This window comes from Nilaparvata lugens, chromosome 6 (genome assembly GCF_014356525.2).
Source record: "Nilaparvata lugens isolate BPH chromosome 6, ASM1435652v1, whole genome shotgun sequence".
In the NCBI taxonomy this organism is placed as follows: domain Eukaryota; kingdom Metazoa; phylum Arthropoda; class Insecta; order Hemiptera; family Delphacidae; genus Nilaparvata; species Nilaparvata lugens.
In genome coordinates this window covers 53001713-53026039 of record NC_052509.1, presented here as the reverse complement: position 1 = coordinate 53026039, position 24327 = coordinate 53001713, and the positions used below count along the sequence as shown (strand labels likewise).

The following is a 24327-nucleotide window of genomic DNA, read 5'->3' as shown; positions in this document are numbered from 1 at the left end:
AGTTATGAATGAAATTTCGATCCTTGAGGTGTCCTGAAAATCTTTGAGATAGAGCGTTCTACCTGTTCTCAGATTGTAGAGCACAAAATTACGCCTAGTAGGATGTTGAATTATACATTTTTGAATTGTGACAATCGGAAGATATTGTTGATTAAATACTATAAGATTTATCAAAATTGATTTTTCCATGAAATTCTACTCGTTTTGGAAAAACTGTAGGATAGAACTGATTGAAGTTAGAGAGGTCTGAATGATTTCATTTTATTCTGAATTTTATGTACAGTAAAAAAGGAGAGAGACGATTTTTTTTGTCCAATGACTGGATTTGATTGTAATAGCTCAGAACTGGAGAATGAACCAGACATATTAGGTATTTGGGCCACTCTGTACAAGAAATTTTGCATGCGAAAATTGGTTCTGGACTTCTCTTATGCATACAAACCCTAAAAAATCAGAACTACAATGAATATAAAATATTGCCTCTTTTTCATGTCTAAATTGACTGGACTAATTATAATGTTATAACGTGAGTCACATCTATCTTCTATAGAAGGTGGCGACAGGCGCGGATCGCCCCGATCCCCCCCCACCTATTTCACAAGTGGTGTTTGAAAAACTACAGTTACTATAGTTCAGTCACTATAGACATCAAAAGGGGCTGTGCTTGCATTTTATATTGTAGATCTGAATTATCAAATTTGGATACATGAGAGAAGTCCAATTTTGTCATGCAAGATTTCCTTGTGCAAGATACAGAATGGCCCAAATATACCTAAAATATATGGTTCATTTTCCAGTACACAAAGAAATGGCCAATTTCTATATTCAGATAAATTATAGAAAAATACTTGATCTTGTATTTTAGAACATAATCTCCTCTTTTAGTTGCTGAAAACGATTCATGGGAGAATATGATCCTAGTGTAAGATTAGATTGTTGAAAAAATCATGAAATCAAAGATACTTTCCCTAGTATTATTCTTTGTATTAGTATTACTCATGTTCATTCTTATAGAACATGATCTAATGAACTTATATCATGGTGCGAATTCTCAATGTTATGACAAGATTATGGAGTTGCTGGTGATGATTGAAGCTAAAAATAAGGTATTTTCCAAAATACAAGGAGCATTGTTATCAGGTGTACTTGAAAATCTATATGAGAAAGAGCGCTCTACCTTGTCTCAAATTGTAGAACACAAAACTACCCTTATACCACACACTCGAGTTTGTGCCACTGTACAAGCTCTTTATTACTGAAAGAAACCTAGTGGACATTCCCATAGATGATAATTTATAAAACAAAGCTCTTTTATTCACTGTATCGAATGCAGCCCGGTAGTCCACAAAGAAGGCATATAATTTACCACCTTTTTTGCTGTTTTCAATTCCGCCAATGAAATAAGATTAAATGAATTATCTGCTGTCGAGTACCCTTTTCGGAAACCTGCCTGATTTTCCTTCAAAATTTTATTACTGTGTACCCAGGACTCCAGTCGTGGTACTCATGATAAATTCTTCTTCTTTTGGCTTTACAGCTCGATGTGAGCTTTTGCCTCTCGCACAAGAGCCCTCCACACATCACGGTCACATGCCTTTCGTCTCCATGTTACCAGTCCCATTCTCCGGAGATCATCCTCCACTTCATCAAATCAAATCAAATTCTTTATTTACACATTGTTGTACAAAAAGTTAACTGTATCAAATAGTAAATCGTCAAAAATAAAATCAAAACATAGAACAAAAAACATATATGCCATACAGTAGGCTACCACATCAATCATTTTTAGTATGAGTAATTTCTTATATTATTGTAAGGTTCCATTATCAAAGAACTCGTCAACACTATAAAATGCCCCTTCCACCAAAAAAGAAAATACATCTTTTTTGAAATATCAAAATAGCCATAGGTGATTATTGGTCAGATCAGCGTTTTGTAAATGTTCAGTTTGGTTGCCCTATATAGAGACCTAGGTAGATGATAAATTAAGCTTAGTAAATATGTTTTGTTCATTTATAGTGGTTTTGAATAAAATAATTATTGAACTAGCGTTAGCGAGTTCTAACTTTTGACTTACTGAAGGACAAAGTCATTGTCCGTCTATTTGTATGACAAAACTTGTTGGTAATTTTGTAAGCTTCAATTTTGCACAGGATACGAATGTTCATAAGATTCATAGTTTCCGAGATATATGCGAAAAATGAGAAAACGGTACTTTCAAACCACCCCCACCCCATTAGCACAGGGGGTAGGGGTGAGGACTTTTGATATGTTATTCCTCTAACTATTCGTAAAAGAGCTGTGCAGTTGAAAATTGTGTTCCAAACTTTTCCCTCTATAATCTTTTGTTGACTGCACTATTTTTTATTTCTCATAGCGGCAAGGAAAGTTGTGTGAGTGCGCCACACCAGATTTTTCTATTTTTTCTTTCTACTGATTCACAAAATTTTGATTCTAATAATAATGCCGCGGTGGGAATGACGTCCAAACTTTGTTTGTAGAACTCGAAATGCTGTAAATTTAGAATATGCACGGGAAAATCAGCAGCAATGAGATATGGCATTCAATTTCCCAGCAAGCTGCACTCAACTATATCTAAAAATACAAACTGCTGTACAACTAATAACTAAGCTCATAGGAAGTCCATATTGAGATGAAAAATACTGATTGTTTGATAATTTTCATAAAGAATCTAGTGCATCAGATTAAGCTAAGACTAAGCACACCTGAGGAGGGCGCGGCTTGGTGATACAAAGTGTTGATCTTAATGGAGATTGTGTGAGTTCTTCCATTCAAACCAATAAAAGCAAGAACTATGAAAAAAATATTTTGAAACAGTTCTAAACTCTGGAAAACTTGCTGTAGTTCCTCAAGGAAGGTTCTTTGGTCCTTTAAGTAGCTGTTGATCAGAAGAGTGTTTTCCATAAGTCTGGTGGAGTGAAAGCGAGGATGAGAAAGTACGAATTTTTACCTGGTCCCATGACATTTTAGAGTTTTTGCTGCTTATTTACCTCTATTTAACGAATTTCGGACCTCTCAACAACAAAGTTTTCTCTTGACTTCCACATACAAAGTGCAGTGTGTATAGGAAGCAGACGGTCATTTTCAAGGAATTCTTTAGTTTCAGCAGAAAGGTCAATAGACTTAAAATAATGGCAATTCAGGTAGGAAGAAGATAGGGTGGTAGACAGTCAATAGAGGGTGAAACACATGTCGGAGATTGAATTCCAAGAGCTTGTCATTATTGTAGACCAGGCAGGTGAACGACTGGACTTTCCCATTCTTGCTTTTCTCACACATTCACAATTCTTTGAACTGACTATGATGATGATGATGATGACTGTGACGAACCTGAGGAAAAGAATCCGCCAGATCAGAAGTTCTAGAGGCTTTCAAAATTATCAGGCGAGGATTAAAACTGAAAAATAGTGTACCAGACATGTCCGACTGTTTGAATAGATGTGAGTCGTTTATCGAACATGATGTTTTATTCAAATGCAAAATCCAACCGATATTACTCACTTTTTCAAATATAAAACAAAAAAAAAATAGGAAATTTGAGTTATTATAGACTAGTATTTATAGTGTAGTTAACCATATTTTGCGTTCCATCTAATAGTAGTGTAAAAAGTTGAAAAATATTGCTACAGAGTATGTACTTTGATTAAGCTCTACTAATAGTACAAATCAAGCTTTCTGGAATAAATTGGTGAGTCTACTTATTAGATTCTACAAATATTAAAGAAACATGTTTTTTCAACAGCATAAATTTTAAATTTTTTATATTAATATTGGCCTAATAGGTACCCTACCTACGTTTGCGATGATATGTTTTATGTACCATATTCATTTATTTACCGCCGTGATACGATATAAGATCCATAGGATCGTGGCAGTTTTCTTGACAGAACCTCTCAATAACGAATACCTCTCAGCAGCGAATTTTTTCTCGGATAATCGACTTCGTTATACAGAGGTTCAACTGTATTTTCATTTTCATAGTATTGCTTTTCGTAACATTGAAGGACTGATGAATTTCGAAGTATTTTCTATTCTTGTTGGGAATATAGATGTTATTGTGGAATGTTGAATATTATTGTTTAACTTTGGGCTCATATATTCTATTGGTATTCATTATAAATTAAGCTTAGTAAATATATTTTGTTCATTTATAGTGGTTTTGTATAGACTAATTATTGAACTAGCATGAGTTTTAACTTTTGACTTACTGAAGGACAAAGTCGTTGTCCGTCTGTTTGTATGTTCTACAATAACTTTAGAAAGAATTGATCAATCTTCTCAAATTATGAACACGTATTCTCCGAACCCTTTTACAGGTCAAGTTCGTTGGACAACAAATTGACTCACTCTTTCGTCCTTTTTCAGGATATAAAAATAACATTGAAAGTGCATAAGAAAAAAATTGTTATGATCTATCATTTGGTCAGCTGAAGAATTCTTTGCATGCAATTACTACAGTTTTTCCATTCATTCATTCGTAACATCATCTGAGGTTATTTGGGAGCAAAGTTAGTAGACTGTCTACTAAAGTTGATTTGGGAGCTATCACACACGCTGACATATGATTTTAGTTGGTTCTTTATACTTTACAACTTTTGTATCAACAAAATGAAATGGGTTGATATAATTATCAATTTGCGGTTTTGGCTATTTATTTTCTCTTGGAACTATGTATCGAAATCATGTATCAAACGTTAAAAAAAATGATTTTGGATCCATATGAGTGTCAAAGATGTTGAAGCGACAGAGTAATATTTTTAGAGTAATTTTTCATTTCAAATAACATTCCCAATGGAAACTGCTGTCAAATTATTATTGTAAGAGAAATATTTAGCAGCTTTATTAATTTTCATAAACTCTGTATAATCAAAAGTTGAGGGTTTTAAAGATTACAATGCAAAACAGTTCTTGAGCGAGTTCTCTGAACCACGGGGGTCACAAGTTCATACAGATAGAAAAAAGATAAATTCTTTTAACCGTATATTATCATAATATGCTAGAATAGTATCAGTAGTTATTAGTAATTTTTCATATAGTGATAGCTAATAGTAGGTTATAGTAATTGCAAAAATAATAGACTATTTATTATTTGATATAGCCTATTACTAAATAAGTTTCATAGAATGTGTAAATTATTTATTATGCAGATTTTTATATAATTTGCATTCGTCAATTCCATTGAATTAAATTGAATTTTAATTCTGGGATATATTATATCACACACTGTCAACAAATTCATTACTTTATATTTCTTTACTTTGAAATATATTATTGAAAGGAAATAAATTATGGAGGTTTCTGTTTTCTTCGTGATCTATTCATTATTTGAGTTTATGAATTTTGTACTCAGAAATAAATATGGCTGTCTAGCAAGTAGTCAAATAGAAAAATACATGAAATATTTTTTTCTGTATACCCAGTTCCCAGTAAGTTACAATTAATCCAGAAGATATAAAGAATAATCTTATTTGACTTTAATTTTTATTAATGGACTAATCATATGAATAGATGGTATGTTGATTTAATAATAAATTATTTTGAATGAAAAAGACTAAGAAATTGTCAAAAGATAAATCATTCATTCAATATGAATAATTACCACAATATCAACTTCTCAACTACAAAAAAAAAAAAAAAAAAAAATTATTTGATTTGAAGTTTCACTTTGAATTGAAAAAAAGTATAACAATAATTGATGGAGCCTCAATTTAATCATTGATAAAAATTATTCTGGAAGGATCTCATTATCAGATTATTTGTCAATGTGTAATAGAATCGACTCATTCATTTATTTATTTATGCATTCATAGAAATAAAATAATTCCAAACTTATTATGAATTACCTATATTGGAAAAGGAACAACAGCTTTTATGTTGATATCAGCAGCATGAGATAATACTGAGAGGGAAATTATGGAGTACTGTAGTATCACACAGAAAATATTATTTTCCTTTCTCCTCTCTGAGAAGTTACTGTACTAGTCGAGGGTTTAGAGTCATAGTAGCGTATCTACAAAATTCCATTTTTCAGCTTATCTGACCTATCTAAATAACTTTTCGTGGTCTATTTAGTGACACACACGCTTATCTCATTGCATTAGCCATTGAAAAGATAAGTGGATATCGTATCTACAATCGAATGATGAAATAAATGACACAAAAGCATATGTTCTGTTACGCTTCTTTGACTTGAACAAAACTGAATGACACAAAAACTTATCTCCAGTTACGCTTCAGTTAGTGACCTACATAATAGCTGATGTGTCAACTTATGCTAGTGTGACAGTAACTTTGAGGGCAAAAAAGCTCACAAAATCAATGCTAACATAACCTTCATAGCCCATAAGTCTTGATTTAACAAGATAATCAGACTAGCTTTTATTCTGATCAATGATCACGAAAAACAGAGGAGTTTTTTTCGTGTGAGTTGGTAAAGAAATGCTTGAAGGAAGCTGATGATTGTGAGTTGGAAGAAAGTTAATTTATTTATTTATTCATTCAACTTCCAACGGTACAACACCAATTTCACATAAAAATAACATAGAAAATGAGATACAAGCAAAGAATATATGGATAAATAAAATACAACAATATAATATGTATATACAACAATAGAAAAACAATGTGGATAATTTGAAGACAAAAATTAAAATACAGAATGAATCATAGTTAACATACAATATTATATAAGTGAAACGACCCATGGAAGTTTACCACAAGGAGCATAAACAAGAAAGGGAACACCAAAATCACACATGCAGGGATCTTTTCATAGTTCTCCTTAGAAAGCTCAAGGACACCCCAAAGAAATCAACGTCAGCTGCAGCAGCCTCACAACCAGAGCGAAGTATTCTAGAAAGCCCATTATTATAGGCATAGGCTGTTGTGTGAGAGCATCTGTGGAAAATAGAACCTTGAGTACATTCCTCTTGAAACACAGATGTTAATACTAGCCAGAAGTTCAGGGCAGTCCAAATATCCATTGACAGTCTTGAAAAGAAGGACCAGGTCGTTGTGTTCTCACCTCAGAACCAAAGGGAGGAGATGAAAATGTCTCTCAATCTCCTCCACAGGAACTTCAAAGTACTTGAAACCCATCCTGCAGCTCAGCATCCTTACGAAACGTCTCTGCACACTTTGCAGCAGGTTAATCTGGTACAGATGATATGGTGCCCAGATAATAGAGCTATATTACAACACTGGAAGAACAAGAGCCCTAAACAAAACCAAGAGACTCTTGGGAGAACTGAAATCCCTGGTGGACCCAACCAAGGAGAGATCTAGCCTCTCCAGTGATCACACTTATGTGATCCAGTGGGCTAAGAGACTGAGTCATATTCACTCCAAGGTCCTTGAAATTGCATACTCTTTTCAAAGGAATGCCTCTCAAGGAGTATTGAGAATCAAGTATAATTGTTTCACGCTTGAAAGACATTACTACACACTTGGTTACATTCAGAGCCATACCATTATCAAGGCACCACAAATCAAGGTTGTTGAGAGAATGCTGCAGAGATTCATGTCCTAAGTCTTGCAATACCCTGTCGAATAACTTGACATCATCAGCATACATTAGAAACTTGGATGATATGAAGCTTTGAATGTCGTTTATAAACAAGTTGAAGAGGAGGGGGCCCAAATGGGATCCCTAAGGGACTCCAGAGGGAGCCAGGACAGGAGATCACATGTTTTCAAATGGTGACAGTTGTGGAGACTAGAGTCGACTGGTCTGAGTGTCACCATTTGGAAACACATAAGCCTAAGGCTCAACTCTAGTACAGCCAGTCAATTCAACTCATTTTAAGGCTCAACTCACACTTACGCGACTATAGTCGAGAGCATGTGTTTTCATATGGTAACGTCACGGAGACTAGAATCGACTGGTCTGAGTGTCACCATTTGGAAACACAATGTGTCATAAGTCATGCTCTCAACTAGAGTCGAATCTCTTCTCGACCTGAGTGGCGTTTGTGACTTGATATGTTTAAAGGCTAATGTAATACCTTGGTTTGCCTGTATAATGACTGCGATCAATTTACAAATATTAATATTTATAATATAACCAGCAGGTAATTCTAGCTCAGCAAGGATCCAATTAAAACTTGACATACTGAGAACTTAACCTACTGAAATGTTGAAGAATTTGCAATATGCCTATAGACATCCTTGGTAAATAAAGAATTTATGAGAAAAATTTCAAATCAATCAGTCCAGTAGTTCAGATGTGATGATGCGTCATTCGTGAGTTTCCCATTCCACGATGCCAGTTCTTTCCCTTATTAATGATATAGATTTCTAGAATATTCTCTCAAATGCCATAAAATGTTCATAGAATAAGAAAACAAAAAATAAATTCTCATTCCGAATAACTGTTTTCTCATACTCTCTTGAATTCTTTGCATAATATTATCAATAACTGTCATTGAATTTAAATTAGTGTAAAAGCAAGTTTATATTGGAACTAAAGAACTCCAATCTAATCTACTCTATATTAGTATTCTTATTCCTTTCTTTATAGTGAAGTCCACGTTATAATGGCAGGTAGAAGGATAGGAGCACAGTACGAATGATTCTATGGTTATTGTTGATCAATTGGATTGTATTTGTCAATAAAATAATTTTTTTCATTGATTAATTTCAATAATTTTGCAAATTGACTATATTTCTAGATTTCTAAAAAATTATCTGGTAACTTTGTGGAGCTAGAAAAGGATAGCACTATCTGCTTTGTTGGATGATAACATGGATTGCAACACCAATCAAATAATGCTTTTATAACGTGGATCTCTCTATAGTCTTGACACAGAATACAGATACAAAGTCAAAATTGAATAATCAGAAGAAAATCTTGGTCAGCAGTGATCAAAATTATCACATTGATATTCCATATCAACGTCTTGTCATAAGCATGAAACACTATGACAGCATAGGCTTGAGAATGTACAATAAGTTGCCATTGGATATCAAATGTTGTGAAAATATTGTTATTTTTAAAAAATTTCTTTTTGAGTGGCTGGTTTTGAGACCTTTCTATTGTTTGACAGAGTTTTTCGATTCTACTTGATGTAATTCTACTTTGTGACTTTAAACTATTGCTTTGACTTTATTATTTCGTAATTGTATTATCATGACTTTGTCAATTACCTATATTGGTCTACGACAATAAAATCTATTTATTTTATTTATTTATCATAATTGCGTCCAATTTGTTCATACCGCTTAAGTTGAGATTTGAATTTTTTTTCATTGAAAAAACCGGTATTCCAAATATTTCAACTAAATAGATTATTGAATTCAGTCAAGCTACAGTATATTGTTGAACCAATATGGCTTGGTAAATTAAGTGAACATTATCGTGCACTATCCTTGTTATTAATTGTTTGAAGCCATTTGATAATACTCACATCAGTTGGCATTCCTCCCAAAAAAACCATCAATAATTCTTTTCATTAAACTGATGCTGACAGTTGAAAGTAAATTTATTCCACTACTCTGTAACAATTAGTAACACTTTACGATTCGCAATTTCCAACAGATATACAAAAGGCTTAAACATGTTACCTCTCTCCTGGATATATTGATATAATAGGTAGTTTCTTTGTAATAACTCTAGTATGTTTCAAAAAAGAGAACCTTAGGTGTAAATAATGCTTTGAGGAATGTTTTACAATGTAACTGACTTACGTCAGTAACACTTTACGATTCGCAATTTCCAACAGATATACAAGAGGCTTAAACATGATACCTCTTTCCTGGATATATTGATATAATAGGTAGTTTCTTTGTAATAACTCTAGTATGTTTCAAAAAGAGAACCTTAGGTGTAAATAATGCTTTGAGGAATGTTTTACAATGTTCTGCAGTAAAACCTTCCCAATCTTGCTTCTCTGCTGAGAAAAATAAAATAATTATTTTTGTTATCTTCCAATGGGTGAACACTATCATAAAGCCAAATGTTATCCACTTTCTCCTCAACATAGAAGAAATTCATTAGAAAGCACAAATTTAGTAAAAATTCACCTGAACTTCTAACAGTTTGCTATTAAAATCCTAAAAAATCTGGTGTGGTACACTCACACAACTTCCCTTGTTCATTGAACTGTAAGCCTCATTCTCAAACGAGGAATAACTTAGGGGAATAACATAATGACGATTGGCGGTAACATATTTGAAACTACGATCAGACTACTGTATAATATGTGTATATATAATTGTTTTCAGAGTACTTTTTTCTTTGTGTAAATTGTGAAATTCGATTATTTTTTAAAAGTCGTCGAAACAGCTGTTCTACAGATGAAATATCTCGACTATGTGCGTTCTTAAAATAAACTGCTCTACCTACCTACCTCATGCACGAGAGGGAGTTGACAAAGTCCATTTCTCAAGGATGGGGTGGACCCCATTAGTTTCCCAGGAAAAAGACTCATGCCAGTTGATAGAGCTGATAAATAACTATACAGGGTATGAATTTGAAATGAATCGGTGAAGTCATTTTTTGAGAAAATCGTGAAAAACATGGTTTTTCAGTAACTATCCGCAATTTTTCTAAAGAATATTACGGAGCTCCTGCAATTTTCTTAGGAAGACTCATGTCAGTTTATAGGGCTTATAATAGCTATCCATGGTATAAATTTGAAGAAAATCGTTAATGCAGTTTTTAAGAAAATCGTGAAAAACATGGTTTTTTAGTAATCATCCGCCATTTTTTCCGCCATCTTGAATTGAATTTTATTGAATTTCTTATTGTCGGGTCCTCATGGTATAAGGACCTTAAGTTAAAAATTTCAAGTCAATCGGTTGATTAGGAATAGAGTTATCGTGTTCACACACACACACAACACACACACACACACACACACACACACACACACACACACACACACACACACCACACACACACACACACACACACACACACACACACACCAACACCCAAAAATCATGTTTTTTGACTCAGGGGACCTTGAAACGTATAGAAAACTTGAAATTAGGGTACCTCAATTTTTTTTGTACAGCAATACTTTCCTTAACTATGGTAGTAGGGCAAGGAAAGTAAAAAGGAATTCAGGAATGTGCTTGTTTTAACATGAAACTGTAGTCCTATAAATAAAGCTTTTAGATAGTTTCTCTTACCATGTAAAAGTTCTATAATGAATTATTTTTATTCAATAAACAATTATTCAAGAAACAGAATACCTGATACAAACTACTTGATACAATATGAATATTAGACAATGAAAATAAAAATGAAGTAGAAAGTGAAAGATGGAGAGGAATAAGTATCAAGGTTTTGAGAAAATGTTTCATTGCAGTGGAGCATTGTTATAGACTACTAAAAAAACTGTTTAATTATATTCAAGAATTTTATAAATCTTTCTCAACATTGCTTCTTTTTATTTTGGATCGAAAAGTTTGTGACCGATGTAGGGAATAATCCCCATATTCATTCATAGCAATAAAACTTCAACCGATTATCGCTTCAAGAGAAAAATGGATGGATTCATTAAAGAACTAAAACAAATTTTCAATCAAATGTCTCTTCACCATCATAGAAAATTGCAATGTCGTAAATAGCCTGTCCAAGGCCAAATACAGCCACACAGCCTGCTAGGAAAAGGAGAAATGCATTGTAAGCAATGAAAATGGCAAACTTCACTCCAGAATATTGATTCCAGTAAATGCAGACCCACATCATCACAATAAAGGCAAAACCAGTCACTGATAGAGTGAGAGCCCCCAGCAATACGATAAACAGACTCAGATTTGGTATTCCCATCGCACACAAGTCTGTGAAAAAAATGTTAAATTAGTAAAATTCTTACTCACGATGTTACATTGGAATACCAATATACGGACTTTAATCCTTTAACAAATTGAATGAAAATGGATAATGATAAATCAAAGATATATCAACGGTATGAAATTGTTATCATCTATCGAACTTGTAATATTGTAATGTTATATTATACAGGGTGAGTCATATGTATGGGAACCCTTCAATAAATTGGAGAATGATGTAGATATAATACTGTAATTTTCAGGATGAGTTATTTGTCTAATACTCCACCTTTTGACGTATTTCAACCCCTCATAAAAGGGGGTGAGTTAGGGGCTGTACTCGAATATTTTAAATGTAAACACCCATTGTGTTATACATCATTTTAAAGACCTTTTTAAAAGGTTGTAACTCAAACATTTTGAACGTGTGATACATCATTTGAGAACTTTTCAAAACCAGAAGGATGACATCGATAATAATGTTCTATGATACTTTTATCCAAAATGGCGGCTGATTGAAGTTTAAGTTTTTAAAGAAATAATTGATAAATTTTAATCAGCCGCCATTTTGAATAAAAGTATCATAGAGGATTTTAATTCCCATACATATGACTCACTCTGTGGAATGAAAAAATATTAATATTGTATATTCATAATTTACATGTCAAATGAAAATTAATGAGAGATTGCATCTATTCAAATGCTAATATAATGAATAATTATTATTAAACGAAAATCCAAATTGAATGCTGTAAATCACCCTAAAGACTTCTGCTACTGCAAATATTGACAGCAGAGTAGGGATGTCAATCCCGGGACTGATTTCCAATCCCGGTATTTCGGGATTATCCAATATCAATCCCGGGATCCCGGGACTGATCCCGGGATTGGCAAAAATCAGTTTAATGCATTTTTAACCAATTGTTCCACCTCAATTACACCAAAAAATGTTCAGTAACAGTGTGTGGAGATGAAAAAGGCCCATTAAAGAGGGAGAGGCTATTATCAGAATGAAAAAAAAATACTTGGGAATAATATTAAAATTGAACATTCTATTTCTATAAATGTTTTCAAGATTAGGAGTAACTGTTTCATTTGATGTCCCACCTTAAATTTGCTGTATCCTAAATGATAGTGAGATCTGAGGAAAGCAAGATAACTCATCAGAGACTTTTTTATGTAGAACAAAAGCTTTTCTATCCTACATCAGGACGGGATAGAGTTCACACTTTAATAATGTCAAATACTGTAAAGTGAAATATCACTCAAATTAATAATATTTTAATAGAATAAAATACTTTCAGTAAGACCGTAACGCCATACCGACCGAACAACGCGAAAGCTGAACCACTACACTACTAAAGTACTAAATGAAATTTCGTACTATAATATTTACTTCAACTAGATAATATTCTACTTATGATAGAAAAAAAGAAGAGGAGAGGAATAATATTAGGGAGTGAATCGTTAGTGCTTTTTTATTTCTGATTTCTGAAGTCTTTTCAAAGTTCGGAATGCATTTCAAGGAAATGCCATCAGCACTATTGCAAATATTGCGCCGTCTAGACTGGTAATTGGTGTGCTGTGTAAACAGTGTAGAGACATAACAACCGATCAACAACCATTCTGTCAATTATGCGAACTGATAATGCGAATTCTATTAAGCCAGTAAAGAGTACAGTATACAATCAATATTATGTATAATTATATGCAACTGTAGGCTGTGCCTGTAGAATAAATTAGTCAAACACTTATTACAATAAATTAGTTATAAAAACTCATATTCATCACCGTAAATGAATTCCATATTGAATTGTTTTTGGAAAAATATTATTCACAATTTCAGGTTCACAATCCCGAAAATCCCGGGATTGACGCTGGAAAATCCCGGGATTGTTAGGTATCAAAAATGGACCGGGATCCCGGGATTCGGGATCCCGGGATCTCGGGATTGACATCCCTACAGCAGAGTTAACAGCCGGATGGAAATTCGATGAGAGCTACTATCCAAAAGTTATTATAATATCAACTACTGACTCTAAGACGGTTTCTTGATTGCTTCATTTATAATTATATGAGTTTAAAAGTTCCAACAAAGCTGACGATGAGAATATCATACTCACTTGTACCAAGGATTATTGCCAAGCGGATCATATAGTGTCGAAAGAAATTTATTTCCACATGAGTTTCAGTATTTTTGCTTTCATCAGGACCACCCAGATATGTTTTCCAAATCAGGTCATAGGTTACGAACACTGATAGATGATAGGTCACAAAGATAGCGAAACTCATCGAAAAAAGTATCACTTGAGCTATTCTGTGAAAAATGAAAATAATAGAATATTTTAATAATAAACCTCACACTATAGTCCAGGCAATGAATGCTCAAAAAAGGGTATAGAGGGAAAAGTTTGGAAGACAATTTTTGATCCCGCAGTTCTGTTTAGGAGGTAAACATATCAAAAGTCCCCACCCCTAGCCCCTGTGCTAAGGGGGTGGGGGTGGTTCAAAGGTACAATTTTTTGGTTTCTCGCATATAACTTGAAAACTATGCATTTTACAGACATGACTATTTTATAAGAAATTAAAGCTTACATAATTTCCTATAATATTGATCTCTCAACTTTCTCTATATCTCTTTCACTTTTCGAGATATCCACTCTAAAAGATGTGAGATTTTTGAAAAAAAAAACACATTTTCCCTAATTTTTTTGCTATTTTTGCTCTTATAACTTTTCGAATATCGAAATCCATGCTGATCATGAGCTTATAGAGCATCAAATTCTCTTCAATTTGATGTATAATTTCACAAGTTTACGCACATCCCCACGACTGTTGCAGCAGCTTCAGTGTTGAGTGTGAGATCTTCAGTTAAGTAAAAATAGACCAATTGACAAAGGAATTTGGAGAGAATGTTTTGAACACAATTTTTGACTTTACATCTTTGTTGGGACCAGTTAGGGGATGAGCATATTAAAAGTCCCCAACCCTATCCCTTGTGTTAAAGGGATGAGGGTGGTTTAAAAGTTGCATTTTTCAAAGTTTTGCCTACACACTCATATCTTGAGAAAAATGCGTTCAACCGACATGACTAACTATTCAGAAATGAAGCTTGATAAATTCTCTACAATATTTTTTCTGTGGTAATTTGTGATATCTCCGACAGTTTTCGAGATATAAGCTCTTAAAAGTGTAATATTGTTAAAATAACAGCTTTTAATCCTATTTTTTGATGTTTCAGGGCCAAATTGTCTTCCAAACTTTTCCCTCACACACTTCGTTGACTGGGCTACTAGATAGAGAAATGTAAAATTCATCCATATCAAGGTGATGAAAAATATTACTTTAATAAGCTAACTATAAAATTATATTAAAAATATAAAATTAAATTTACTTTAATAAGCTAACTATAAAATTATTGTTACGGTATCGGAAAAAATAGAACAATGATTATGAAGTAAAATCGAACTACTTGAATGTAATAACCAAACAAAAAGACAGAATCCAAATCAGAGATGAAAAATCTATTCTTTTTTGTGATTTTGTAAAAAAATCGACTTGTCGAGAATCGAACTCGGGCTTTTTACATCTGACGTGTTATCAACTATTACTGATGAGTTCCACATTATAAAATCAGTGGAAAAATAGGTCAACATCGTTACCGATTATCTGCTTTACCACTCTCTTCTATAGTAAATAGCATTCCTAATAAATATCCGATACTGTTCATTCTTGTTTATAATAATCAGTCATATTTTATTTATCAAGGAATATATTCTTCAATTATTTAATGATGAATTTCCATGATTGAGATTAAATATTTTGGTAATTTATTATATTTTTACATGTTTAAACAATCTGGCAACGTTGCCGAACTAGAAAAGGGATAGAGAAATCTCTTTCGTGAAATGACGGGCAAGGATAGTAACACCAATATTTTAATCGAGTGCTGACTATAACTTGGACCTCACTATACGATATGGGATATAATTTGATGAGTAGTAGATGCAAAATTTTGTGTAGGCTATTTCTAAACTGAAAAAAGTCAAAATAACCTATTGTTCTACAGATAAAATATCTCGATCTCGTGACCTTTTAGAGGGGCTTCATCTGTTAAAAATTATGAAATCTAGACCAATAATTGTGAAGAATCGAGAAGGAAAATTGAAATTTAGTCTTCTCTCCAGGGAGGTGAATGAGATTCATATGAATTCCGTTTAATAACAACAATTGCTCATGAACTCTGATATCATTTTCATTCTCATCTGTAATAAAAAATGTCACCTGTCCCCAACGGGTAGATTGAAAGTAGCTGAACTCTTGACATCTTCTCCATATTTTAGGTATCCACAAAATCCAAACGCTGTGTAGAGAACCACAGCCGGTATCATTGCCATGTTTACGATACCAAAATACCCTGTATAGTGCTTGGGAGTTTTCATTTCATTTTCCAAGGCTAGAATCTGCCAAAATCAAAAGAAAATGTCAATTCAATAAAATTTAATTCAAATTCATTTTATTTCCAGAAAGTACATTTTACAATATATTCCCTGAAAATTACTCCCTCTAATATGGAACAAGTCCGTGTTTAGAGGAGGAGTCATTACAACAATAGACACAATACAAGAAAGAAAAAGTTGACTTTCAACTGCTGTAGTTTACAAGCATAAGCTATTCAAACATATTTACATACAACAATACTAACACTCATAAAACAATTGAAAGAAATATAATCTTAAATTCTCAGTCAATAATAATAAAAAATAGATTCAATAAACAAAAACTTATTGCTTCCTTTCTTTTGTCATAGTTCTGGAATCATTACCGATGTACTCATTTACACATTTTGAAAACAATCATTTCTACAATATACAATTATTTACATTAATAGAATAATAATAATAATTTATCATAAAATAAGAGTCGATGGTACTTATTCAGGATCAATACTAAACTGCATTCAAAAGCAATGCCAATTCTCAGTTAATATCAGTAGGAAAAAGGAATTTTTTAAGCTACAACTTGAAGCATTTCTGATTGATTTTTTGTCTTAATTCTGGCGGCAATTTATCGAATAATCTTGGATTGAATAATTTAGCTTATTTTACAACAACTGCACTACAGTGAAGGCTATTCATTAAGGATAGAGTAATCATGAAGATTGATTATGGTAAAAATTATACAATTGATTACAATTACACATCGATTGGCTTTATTATAATACATTTTTTTAATCCACCTCTAAAATATCAAATAGCAAGATCAAACATCAAAAAGAGCTAGTAAGCTCTACAATATCGATAATTAATTGTGTTCTAAAAGTTTTATCAAAATAATATATATTTCTATTATGATTTGATATAGAGCTATCCGGACTAGATTCAACTGATATTCTTCCTTATAATCTCACCGATTGAAAATGTTTTGTACGTTATCACAAAATCAAAAATATTCTCTCTTGGTTAAAAGTTCGACTGATGTATGTTAATATATAAATACAAGCATCTTGAAAAGAGTGAAATGTTGATGATTGAATAATTGATGAATAATTTTATCATCGTGGCATTCGTGGAGTACCCCTCAAACTTTTCACCAGCTATCTAAACAATAGACATCAATTCCTCAAAATTGACAACAAAACTAGTTGCAAAGAACTCTCTGAATACGGCCTACCGCAGGGTACAGTACTATCACCAATTATTTTTCTTGTATACATCAACTATCTTATCAAACTAGAAATAGAGAATTGTGTGACAATCTCCTTTGCGGATGACACGTCATTGTTATTCACTGGAACTACATGGGAGGAGGCCAAGGATAAATCTGGAACTGGTCTTAAAATTATAAAATCCTGGCTTGATAATCATATCTTAACCTTGAATATAAATAAAAGTAACTTTATAACATTTTTACCAACTATAATAATAATAATATCGAGTGACCTGGCTGGCTCAGGTCTGGTGTCAGAGTTTTCAGGTCGCAACTGATCAATTTCAGGGCCTCTGACATGACCTAACGACTGCTTTTTAGGCAGCCGGGACCGACGGCTTAACGTGTCCAACTGCTGCTTTCACCAACTGCTGCTGGTCAGCCACATGCTCTTGACAACATCATTATACATAATTTAAATTGTCCAGACACTAAATGTTCTTGCTCCAAGATGAAAAAAACAGAAACATGTTAAATATCTTGGCATAATTGTTGACCAACATTTACGATGGGATGTTCACATAAACACCACTTGTAATAAACTTAAACATTGGATAAGTAAATTTCGCAATATCAGCCAAGTTAGTGACAAAGAGGTTTCAAAGCTTATATATTTTGCTTATATACAATCTTACCTGGGATATGGGATAAGAATATGGGGTGGATCTTATTCTAATCATATAGATAAAATTTTTGTTATTCAAAAAACCCTAATCAAAGCCATACTAGGAAAACCTAGACGCTATCCAAGTGAAAATCTTTTTCTTGAATTCAAGGTTCTAACAGTAAGACAGCTATATATCAAATTCTCATAACTTATATAAATAACAAAAAGATCTATTCAATTTGCGTGAATCTACTTATAATCTTCGTCTCTCATCCATAACTTTTCAGGTTGCTGACACTAATTTGTCCATTTGCAGAAAACAATTTTCATACATTGCATCTAAACTCATTAATAAAATCCCTCATCATTTCATCACCAATAAATTGAGTAAAAAGCTGGTAAGAGATATAAATGAATGGTTATCTTCGTATGACATTAGTTTTTAAATATCTGCTACTAAAACTAAGCCAATTTTATCCATTTTTTTCTCTTGAGAAATAGATTAATTTAATTCTATTAGGTATCCCTCTTCTTTCTTTCCTCTCCTTTCTGTTCTCTCTTTTCCTTCTTCCTTTTCCTCTCTTTTTTCTTTTTAAGTTAAGTAACTTTTTTTCTAAGTTTAAGAAGTTTAATATTTTTCTATCAGTTATTATTTTTCCTTTCACTGTAATTAGTTTAATATTCTTTATTAATTAGTTTATCTTTTATCCTGAAATTAAAAATATCTAGATTTTTAACACTCGGCCCCTGCGCACAGGTTCTTTAACCTTGCGGGGACCTTCCTTATATTCACTGTATAATTTAATTTTATACTGTAATTCATCATTCTAATGTAATTCTATTTCTATGTTTCTGATTTTCTGTTGATGTTATTATTATTAAGGATAAATAAACGTTTTTGATTTGATTTGATTTTGATCAAGACTTACAACAAATATCCAATAAAAGCCTATAGGCTACAAGTTAGAGCTAGTTTGGATTTTTTCCTCTCAACGAACAACACACAATAAGATTACACAGGAGGCACTTCGTTCTGCTCTGCACAGGCGGATCAGCAGTATTATTTTAAAGCATTCAAATAAGGGTTTATAATGATACAATATATTTATAATAGAGAATAATAAGAGATAACCAATTTATATGAACATGAGAGAACAACTCCCATTCTAATTCGTAACAAATTAATCAAGAGCTGCTACTTAATCAGAAACATAGGTGTAGTTTTTGTACTGTAATCTTGACTTACCTTACTTCAAAATAATTGAACACCCTTCGATTCTGCATGGTACAGTATACATTTAAAACGTCATAATATAAAATAAAAAACACCACAATTATTGTAGATTCACAATAAAAATATTTGGCTACTATGAATTGATTCACTGTAGATAGTGATGTACAGGTGATGTCTATGGAGAAGATTCACTTAAAACTATATAGTGAGGTCCACGTTATAATGGCAGTGGAGAAAGATAGGAGAACAACGTTGCCTTGTCAATGCCTTCTATAGACGGTAGCTGATACACGTTTATTGATGTAATAGTAACTGTTCATTCTCGTTTAAAATAATCAATTATATTTTATCAAGCAAGAAATTATATTTTTCAATAATATCATATAATGAATTTTCATAATTAAGATGGGATATTTTGTTGATTACCTAATTACTAATTCTTCATTGTTAAAAGACGATCTGGCAACAGAGCAAAGCGAGAAAGAGTTAGCGCTATCTGCTTTGTTGAATGATAGACAAGGATAGCTATACCATTGCTAATCAAACACTTCCATTATGACGTGGACCTCACTATATCAGAATATATAATGGATAACACACCAATATCCAACCAATTTTGCCAGTTTGAAGTGAAGCTCACTTTGAAGTATCTTCAATTCACTTACAATTGCAACCGCCTCCATTGAGAAGAAAACAGTAGCCACAAACATTGGAAATCTGTAGACTCCGTTGTTGGATGGTGAGATCTCGGACAGTGACTTGGTATCAACCAGCAGATAGCAGGCGAACATTAGGACAAACCCGGATATGGTGCAAATGTCGGCCAATAGTGAGAAGTAGGACAGGTGCTTGTAGTTGTCTACCAGGCCCACTATGCACTGAGGGATCATCACAATGAGCATGAACAGTCTTATGTCGGGGTTGGTCTCCGGGTAGCAGTAGTCCCAAACCTGAAAATTCAACAAATTCACTTATAATATTCATGTTTTGCTGTCATTATTTATAATGATTATATTTCTTGTGCAGACGCTGAACGATTGTGAGAAGGCTACTGGTATTACAAAGGAGGAAATTCAAAATAGAGAAATCTTCAGAGGAAAATTGCAGTGTGATCTTCGGGGATGAGGAGGAGGAAAGAAGGAGACGTGAACCCCACAACATCGAACATTTGAGAAGGGATGATAGAAAAATGAAATTAATGTGATCAAGGAGGCAAATGGAGCAGAGGAACATAATAGTGACCCAAAATATTAATAAGACGTGCTCTCTCAAATGAGCTATTCGGAAAAAACATAGGAAACAGGCAACAAATCAGTATATAATACAGACAGAATCTGCATCATTTTGTGATCGGAATCAAATTTGTAATCACAATCTGTTTGCATTCCAATTATTTTACAATGCAAATTTTAATTGATGTTATTTTCCATGACAGAACATTCCATAAAAAGTAGGCTACTCACTTGAAGTTAAGACACAATTCTAAGACCAAAGTACTGTTTTTTGGATGAATAAGATCTTATTTCATTTCATTTCAAGTATCTCATAATCAATAGAGAAAATCTCACATTCGTACACATTGTACGAATCATGCTGAGAATAGATGTTCATTCATCTCAAATGACAATAATTATGATTATTATCCTAAGAATAATAGGCATTCTACGAATCTTTTTTGAGAAAGAAAATATGAAATTGAATGAATTTTACTCCAAATTGAACTATTCAACTCTGCATGAATGAGTAGAAAAAAAATAATTATAGTACTCACATGCTTCAAATTTCCAGATACAAAGACAACATAGATACAAGAGCAGCCAAACTGATACAGGATCAGGAACATGTTAGCAGTAGATCTGTAAAAAGAAACCTCTTAAATGAATATAGCCTTCTTTTCAAATTCTTCCACTGTTTATTTCAAATTGAAAATGATGATGAATTGACTTTATGAGATACTCTACCAAGAATAATGACTATAGCCTAATATCACTACTCATCTGCACTTCATAGTATATGATATAAAATTACTCACAGCAGAGTTCAAAATGGACTGGATAATATAGCTGTACGGGACAGTTATTGGGAATAGAAAAGATTACAAATTTATAGTACATGTTATAATTTGAGTAAATGAAATATTTATTTAGTGAATAATTTTACTAAAACATTTTTTCAAGAGTTGTAGTTATAAAAATATTTTTTCCGCAGTTTGCGCCGAGACAAATATTGATGCCTTAGCAGACTTACATAAGCAGGATTGATTAGTATGTAGGGAAAAGTTGTAAATAAGGTGGGAAAATGTTGTGAAACATGTCAGTGTTGTGTTTGTTGTGAAAAATAAATAAATTAAAGTTGAAAAAAATGGTGGTGTTATCTCAAAAATAACAAGTATTGAATGGAATAACACTATATACATAGATTTGATTGCTGATTGCAGTAATAATGTATAAGGTAAGAGTAGAATTTGAACAGAGCATGTAGCTCTTTGTGATGAGGTTTTACTTAAAAAAATATATTCTTATATCTCTAATATCAAAACAACAATTTAGCACGTTTTTACCCAAAATATTTGAAATTCTTCGTCAATTCGGGACCATATTTGAGACACGCATTGGCTGTGTTCACATAAGACATGGTCGGCTTTTGCTCCAGAATACACATTCTGCGAGAACTTATAGCCTGTAAAATAATAGCAATATAAAACACATACACTCAATTGAATGATTTTAAAGAATCTTGTAATAGAATCTAGTTTCAAAAATTACTATATTACTATTAACATAGGTCTATCGGTATATGGACAATTAATTGACTATACTCTTGCAGAACTAATGACAGCCACTGAGACTATAATATTGTACCAATTTACATGCAGGTTATGACAACACAACGGTTAGCAAATCAACACAAAGGACGATTATTATTAAAATATTCATAAATATTCATTATAATATAGTGGAATGACTTTTTTATTTGTAGTGGCAAAGTTTTGACAGTAATTCCCACTCTACTACTCAACCTCTTAACCATTATTCATACAGTACTGTATATAAATAATAATGATAATTAATGGATATATATAGGCTAATCATTGAAAGTGAGTTGATAAGAGTAAAAAATATTTCAACTTGCCAATCTGTTGGTCATGTAGACACATAATGAGCCAATGACAATTGTGATGGCTAATCCAGAGGCCCAGCCCACTTCTTTGAAAGCATAAGGCATTGCCATTATACCGGTACCAATACATGCTTTATAGAAATGAATAAGAGTCTCCATGTAGCTGGAAAAAATTGATAAAAATTGTAATTTATTGCCTTATTAGGCTATATATAATTATTATCTAACGTGAATCCAAATTAATTGCTGTAAATATCATCTGTGGACTCATTAAATAAGTTTATCCATGTAAATGAATAATTTTTACTAATAATTGAATCTTACATCGTTATCAAAACAATTTTAATGAAAAAAAATAATTTTCTTACTTTGTAGGATGTTTCAAATGCTGCCTATGATCTCCAGGCTCATATCCACTGTCAGCCATATTTTATCTTGTATTGTGAAGTTACCTATGATTCCGTACCAGAACAATTCAGATAAATTTATTGACGCTGAAGACAACTAGGCCTATACAACCTTCTCTAAATACATGAGTTGAGGTTAGAATCGGAAAAAACTAATCTGGTGTTATGCTTGAATAAAGTAATTATGGAAATTTCTTCATCTATACCGCATATTGAAATATGGAACTTGTTCAATTCCTTGTCAAAAGTTAAATTCAGCTGGTATTGGAGAAATAGTGAAGCACAGTTGTTGATTTTACTTAAGCTGCGTTTACACCAAAGTTATTAACAAAATGTTAATAACTTCATCATTATAGATTCTATTGGATTGGACGGAACTTGACAAACATATATGTGTTCATCATGTGTATGATAAGTTATGTTCAATCTAATAGAATCTATAAGGATTAAGTTATTAACATTTTGTTAATAACTTTGGTGTAAACGCAGCTTAATTCATCGGCCAGTAGTTTTCTATTTGCCGATTACTTTATTGCCACCTTATATTACAAAAATTAAATTTGAATAATTATTTTATTTAAAAAAAGAAAGAAGAATAAAATATTAAAAAAGCCATATATAGTCTATACAAAACATATTTTTGCCTAGGGGTGCTCAACCCTGGTCCCTCAAATAAAGCACCACCCCCAAATTGATAAATTTTCGCATCCCCATGCTTTGGTAACCTATCATAAAAGGACGTTGTCAGTTCTAAACAACACTGCTGAATGTATTATGGGGATCCCCCAATTTTTTATTTTTTGAGCTCCCTTCCAAAAATTTCAAGGACGATGTCTGCGTCCACCTCTATGAGCACCCCTGCTCCTACCTATTTGGTTACCATTTGAAAATGCGTTCCTCATGCTATATCATATTCAAAGCAATACGGATTACAGCAATACTGTATTAATTCTATTTATAAATTAAAATGGAGAATTTTCTAGCAATTTTCACTCAATAATTTTTGGAATGATATGATATAGAATTATTATAATGAATGGCTAAAAAAATCCAGACATCTCAGAAATACAATATTTTTGTATTTCTCTTTCCCCGTTCACTCTCTACTACGGTCGATTTGTAACTATACTTAGAAAATTAACGTGACATTCCTTTGAGAGGAATCTTTTGTATTGCCAAGAAAATCAATGGTATTGCCAAGAATTTATCTGAAAGTCTTTCACGAGTCTTTTTCGATGAGGTTATGCATTGTAAGAATTTTACACATTACATAATTTTCTTACAATTTCATCCCTCTTTTCATTATCGAACTGTGATTTCAAAATGCTCCTTCTCCAATATTCTCTATGCAAACATACATACGTTACGCAAACATGATAACTTCAAAAAGCTATATTATCACTTCAGATTTAATTAGAAACGTTGTTTAGATAAGGGTGCACTGATGTATA

At 32.6% G+C, this 24327-nt stretch overlaps 1 protein-coding gene across 1 annotated transcript; it reads right to left on the bottom strand.

The window, feature by feature from the left end:
• Window positions 1–11152: 11152 nt before the first annotated feature.
• LOC111052665 (proton-coupled amino acid transporter-like protein CG1139) lies at window positions 11153–23123 on the bottom strand. The gene is made up of 8 exons (XM_039431249.1): window positions 22838–23123; window positions 22482–22632; window positions 21910–22028; window positions 21121–21205; window positions 20015–20299; window positions 16084–16262; window positions 13923–14116; window positions 11153–11808 (listed from the first exon to the last, which is right to left on the bottom strand). The coding sequence occupies exons 1-8, from the start codon at window positions 22894–22896 to the stop codon at window positions 11546–11548; spliced, it is 1335 nt and encodes a 444-aa protein (XP_039287183.1). The 5' UTR covers window positions 22897–23123; the 3' UTR covers window positions 11153–11545.
• Window positions 23124–24327: the final 1204 nt, after the last annotated feature.

Excerpts from the sequence above, each read along its gene's own strand:
- LOC111052665 (XM_039431249.1), bottom strand. The coding sequence starts at position 22,896 with ATGGCTGACAGTGGATATGAGCCTGGAGATCATAGGCAGCATTTGAAA. Across the intron at positions 22,029-22,481 it reads TCTACATGACCAACAGATTG|GCTATAAGTTCTCGCAGAAT; the intron begins GCAAGTTGAAAT and ends ATTATTTTACAG. Across the intron at positions 20,300-21,120 it reads TATCTGGAAATTTGAAGCAT|GTTTGGGACTACTGCTACCC; the intron begins GTGAGTACTATA and ends TTGAATTTTCAG.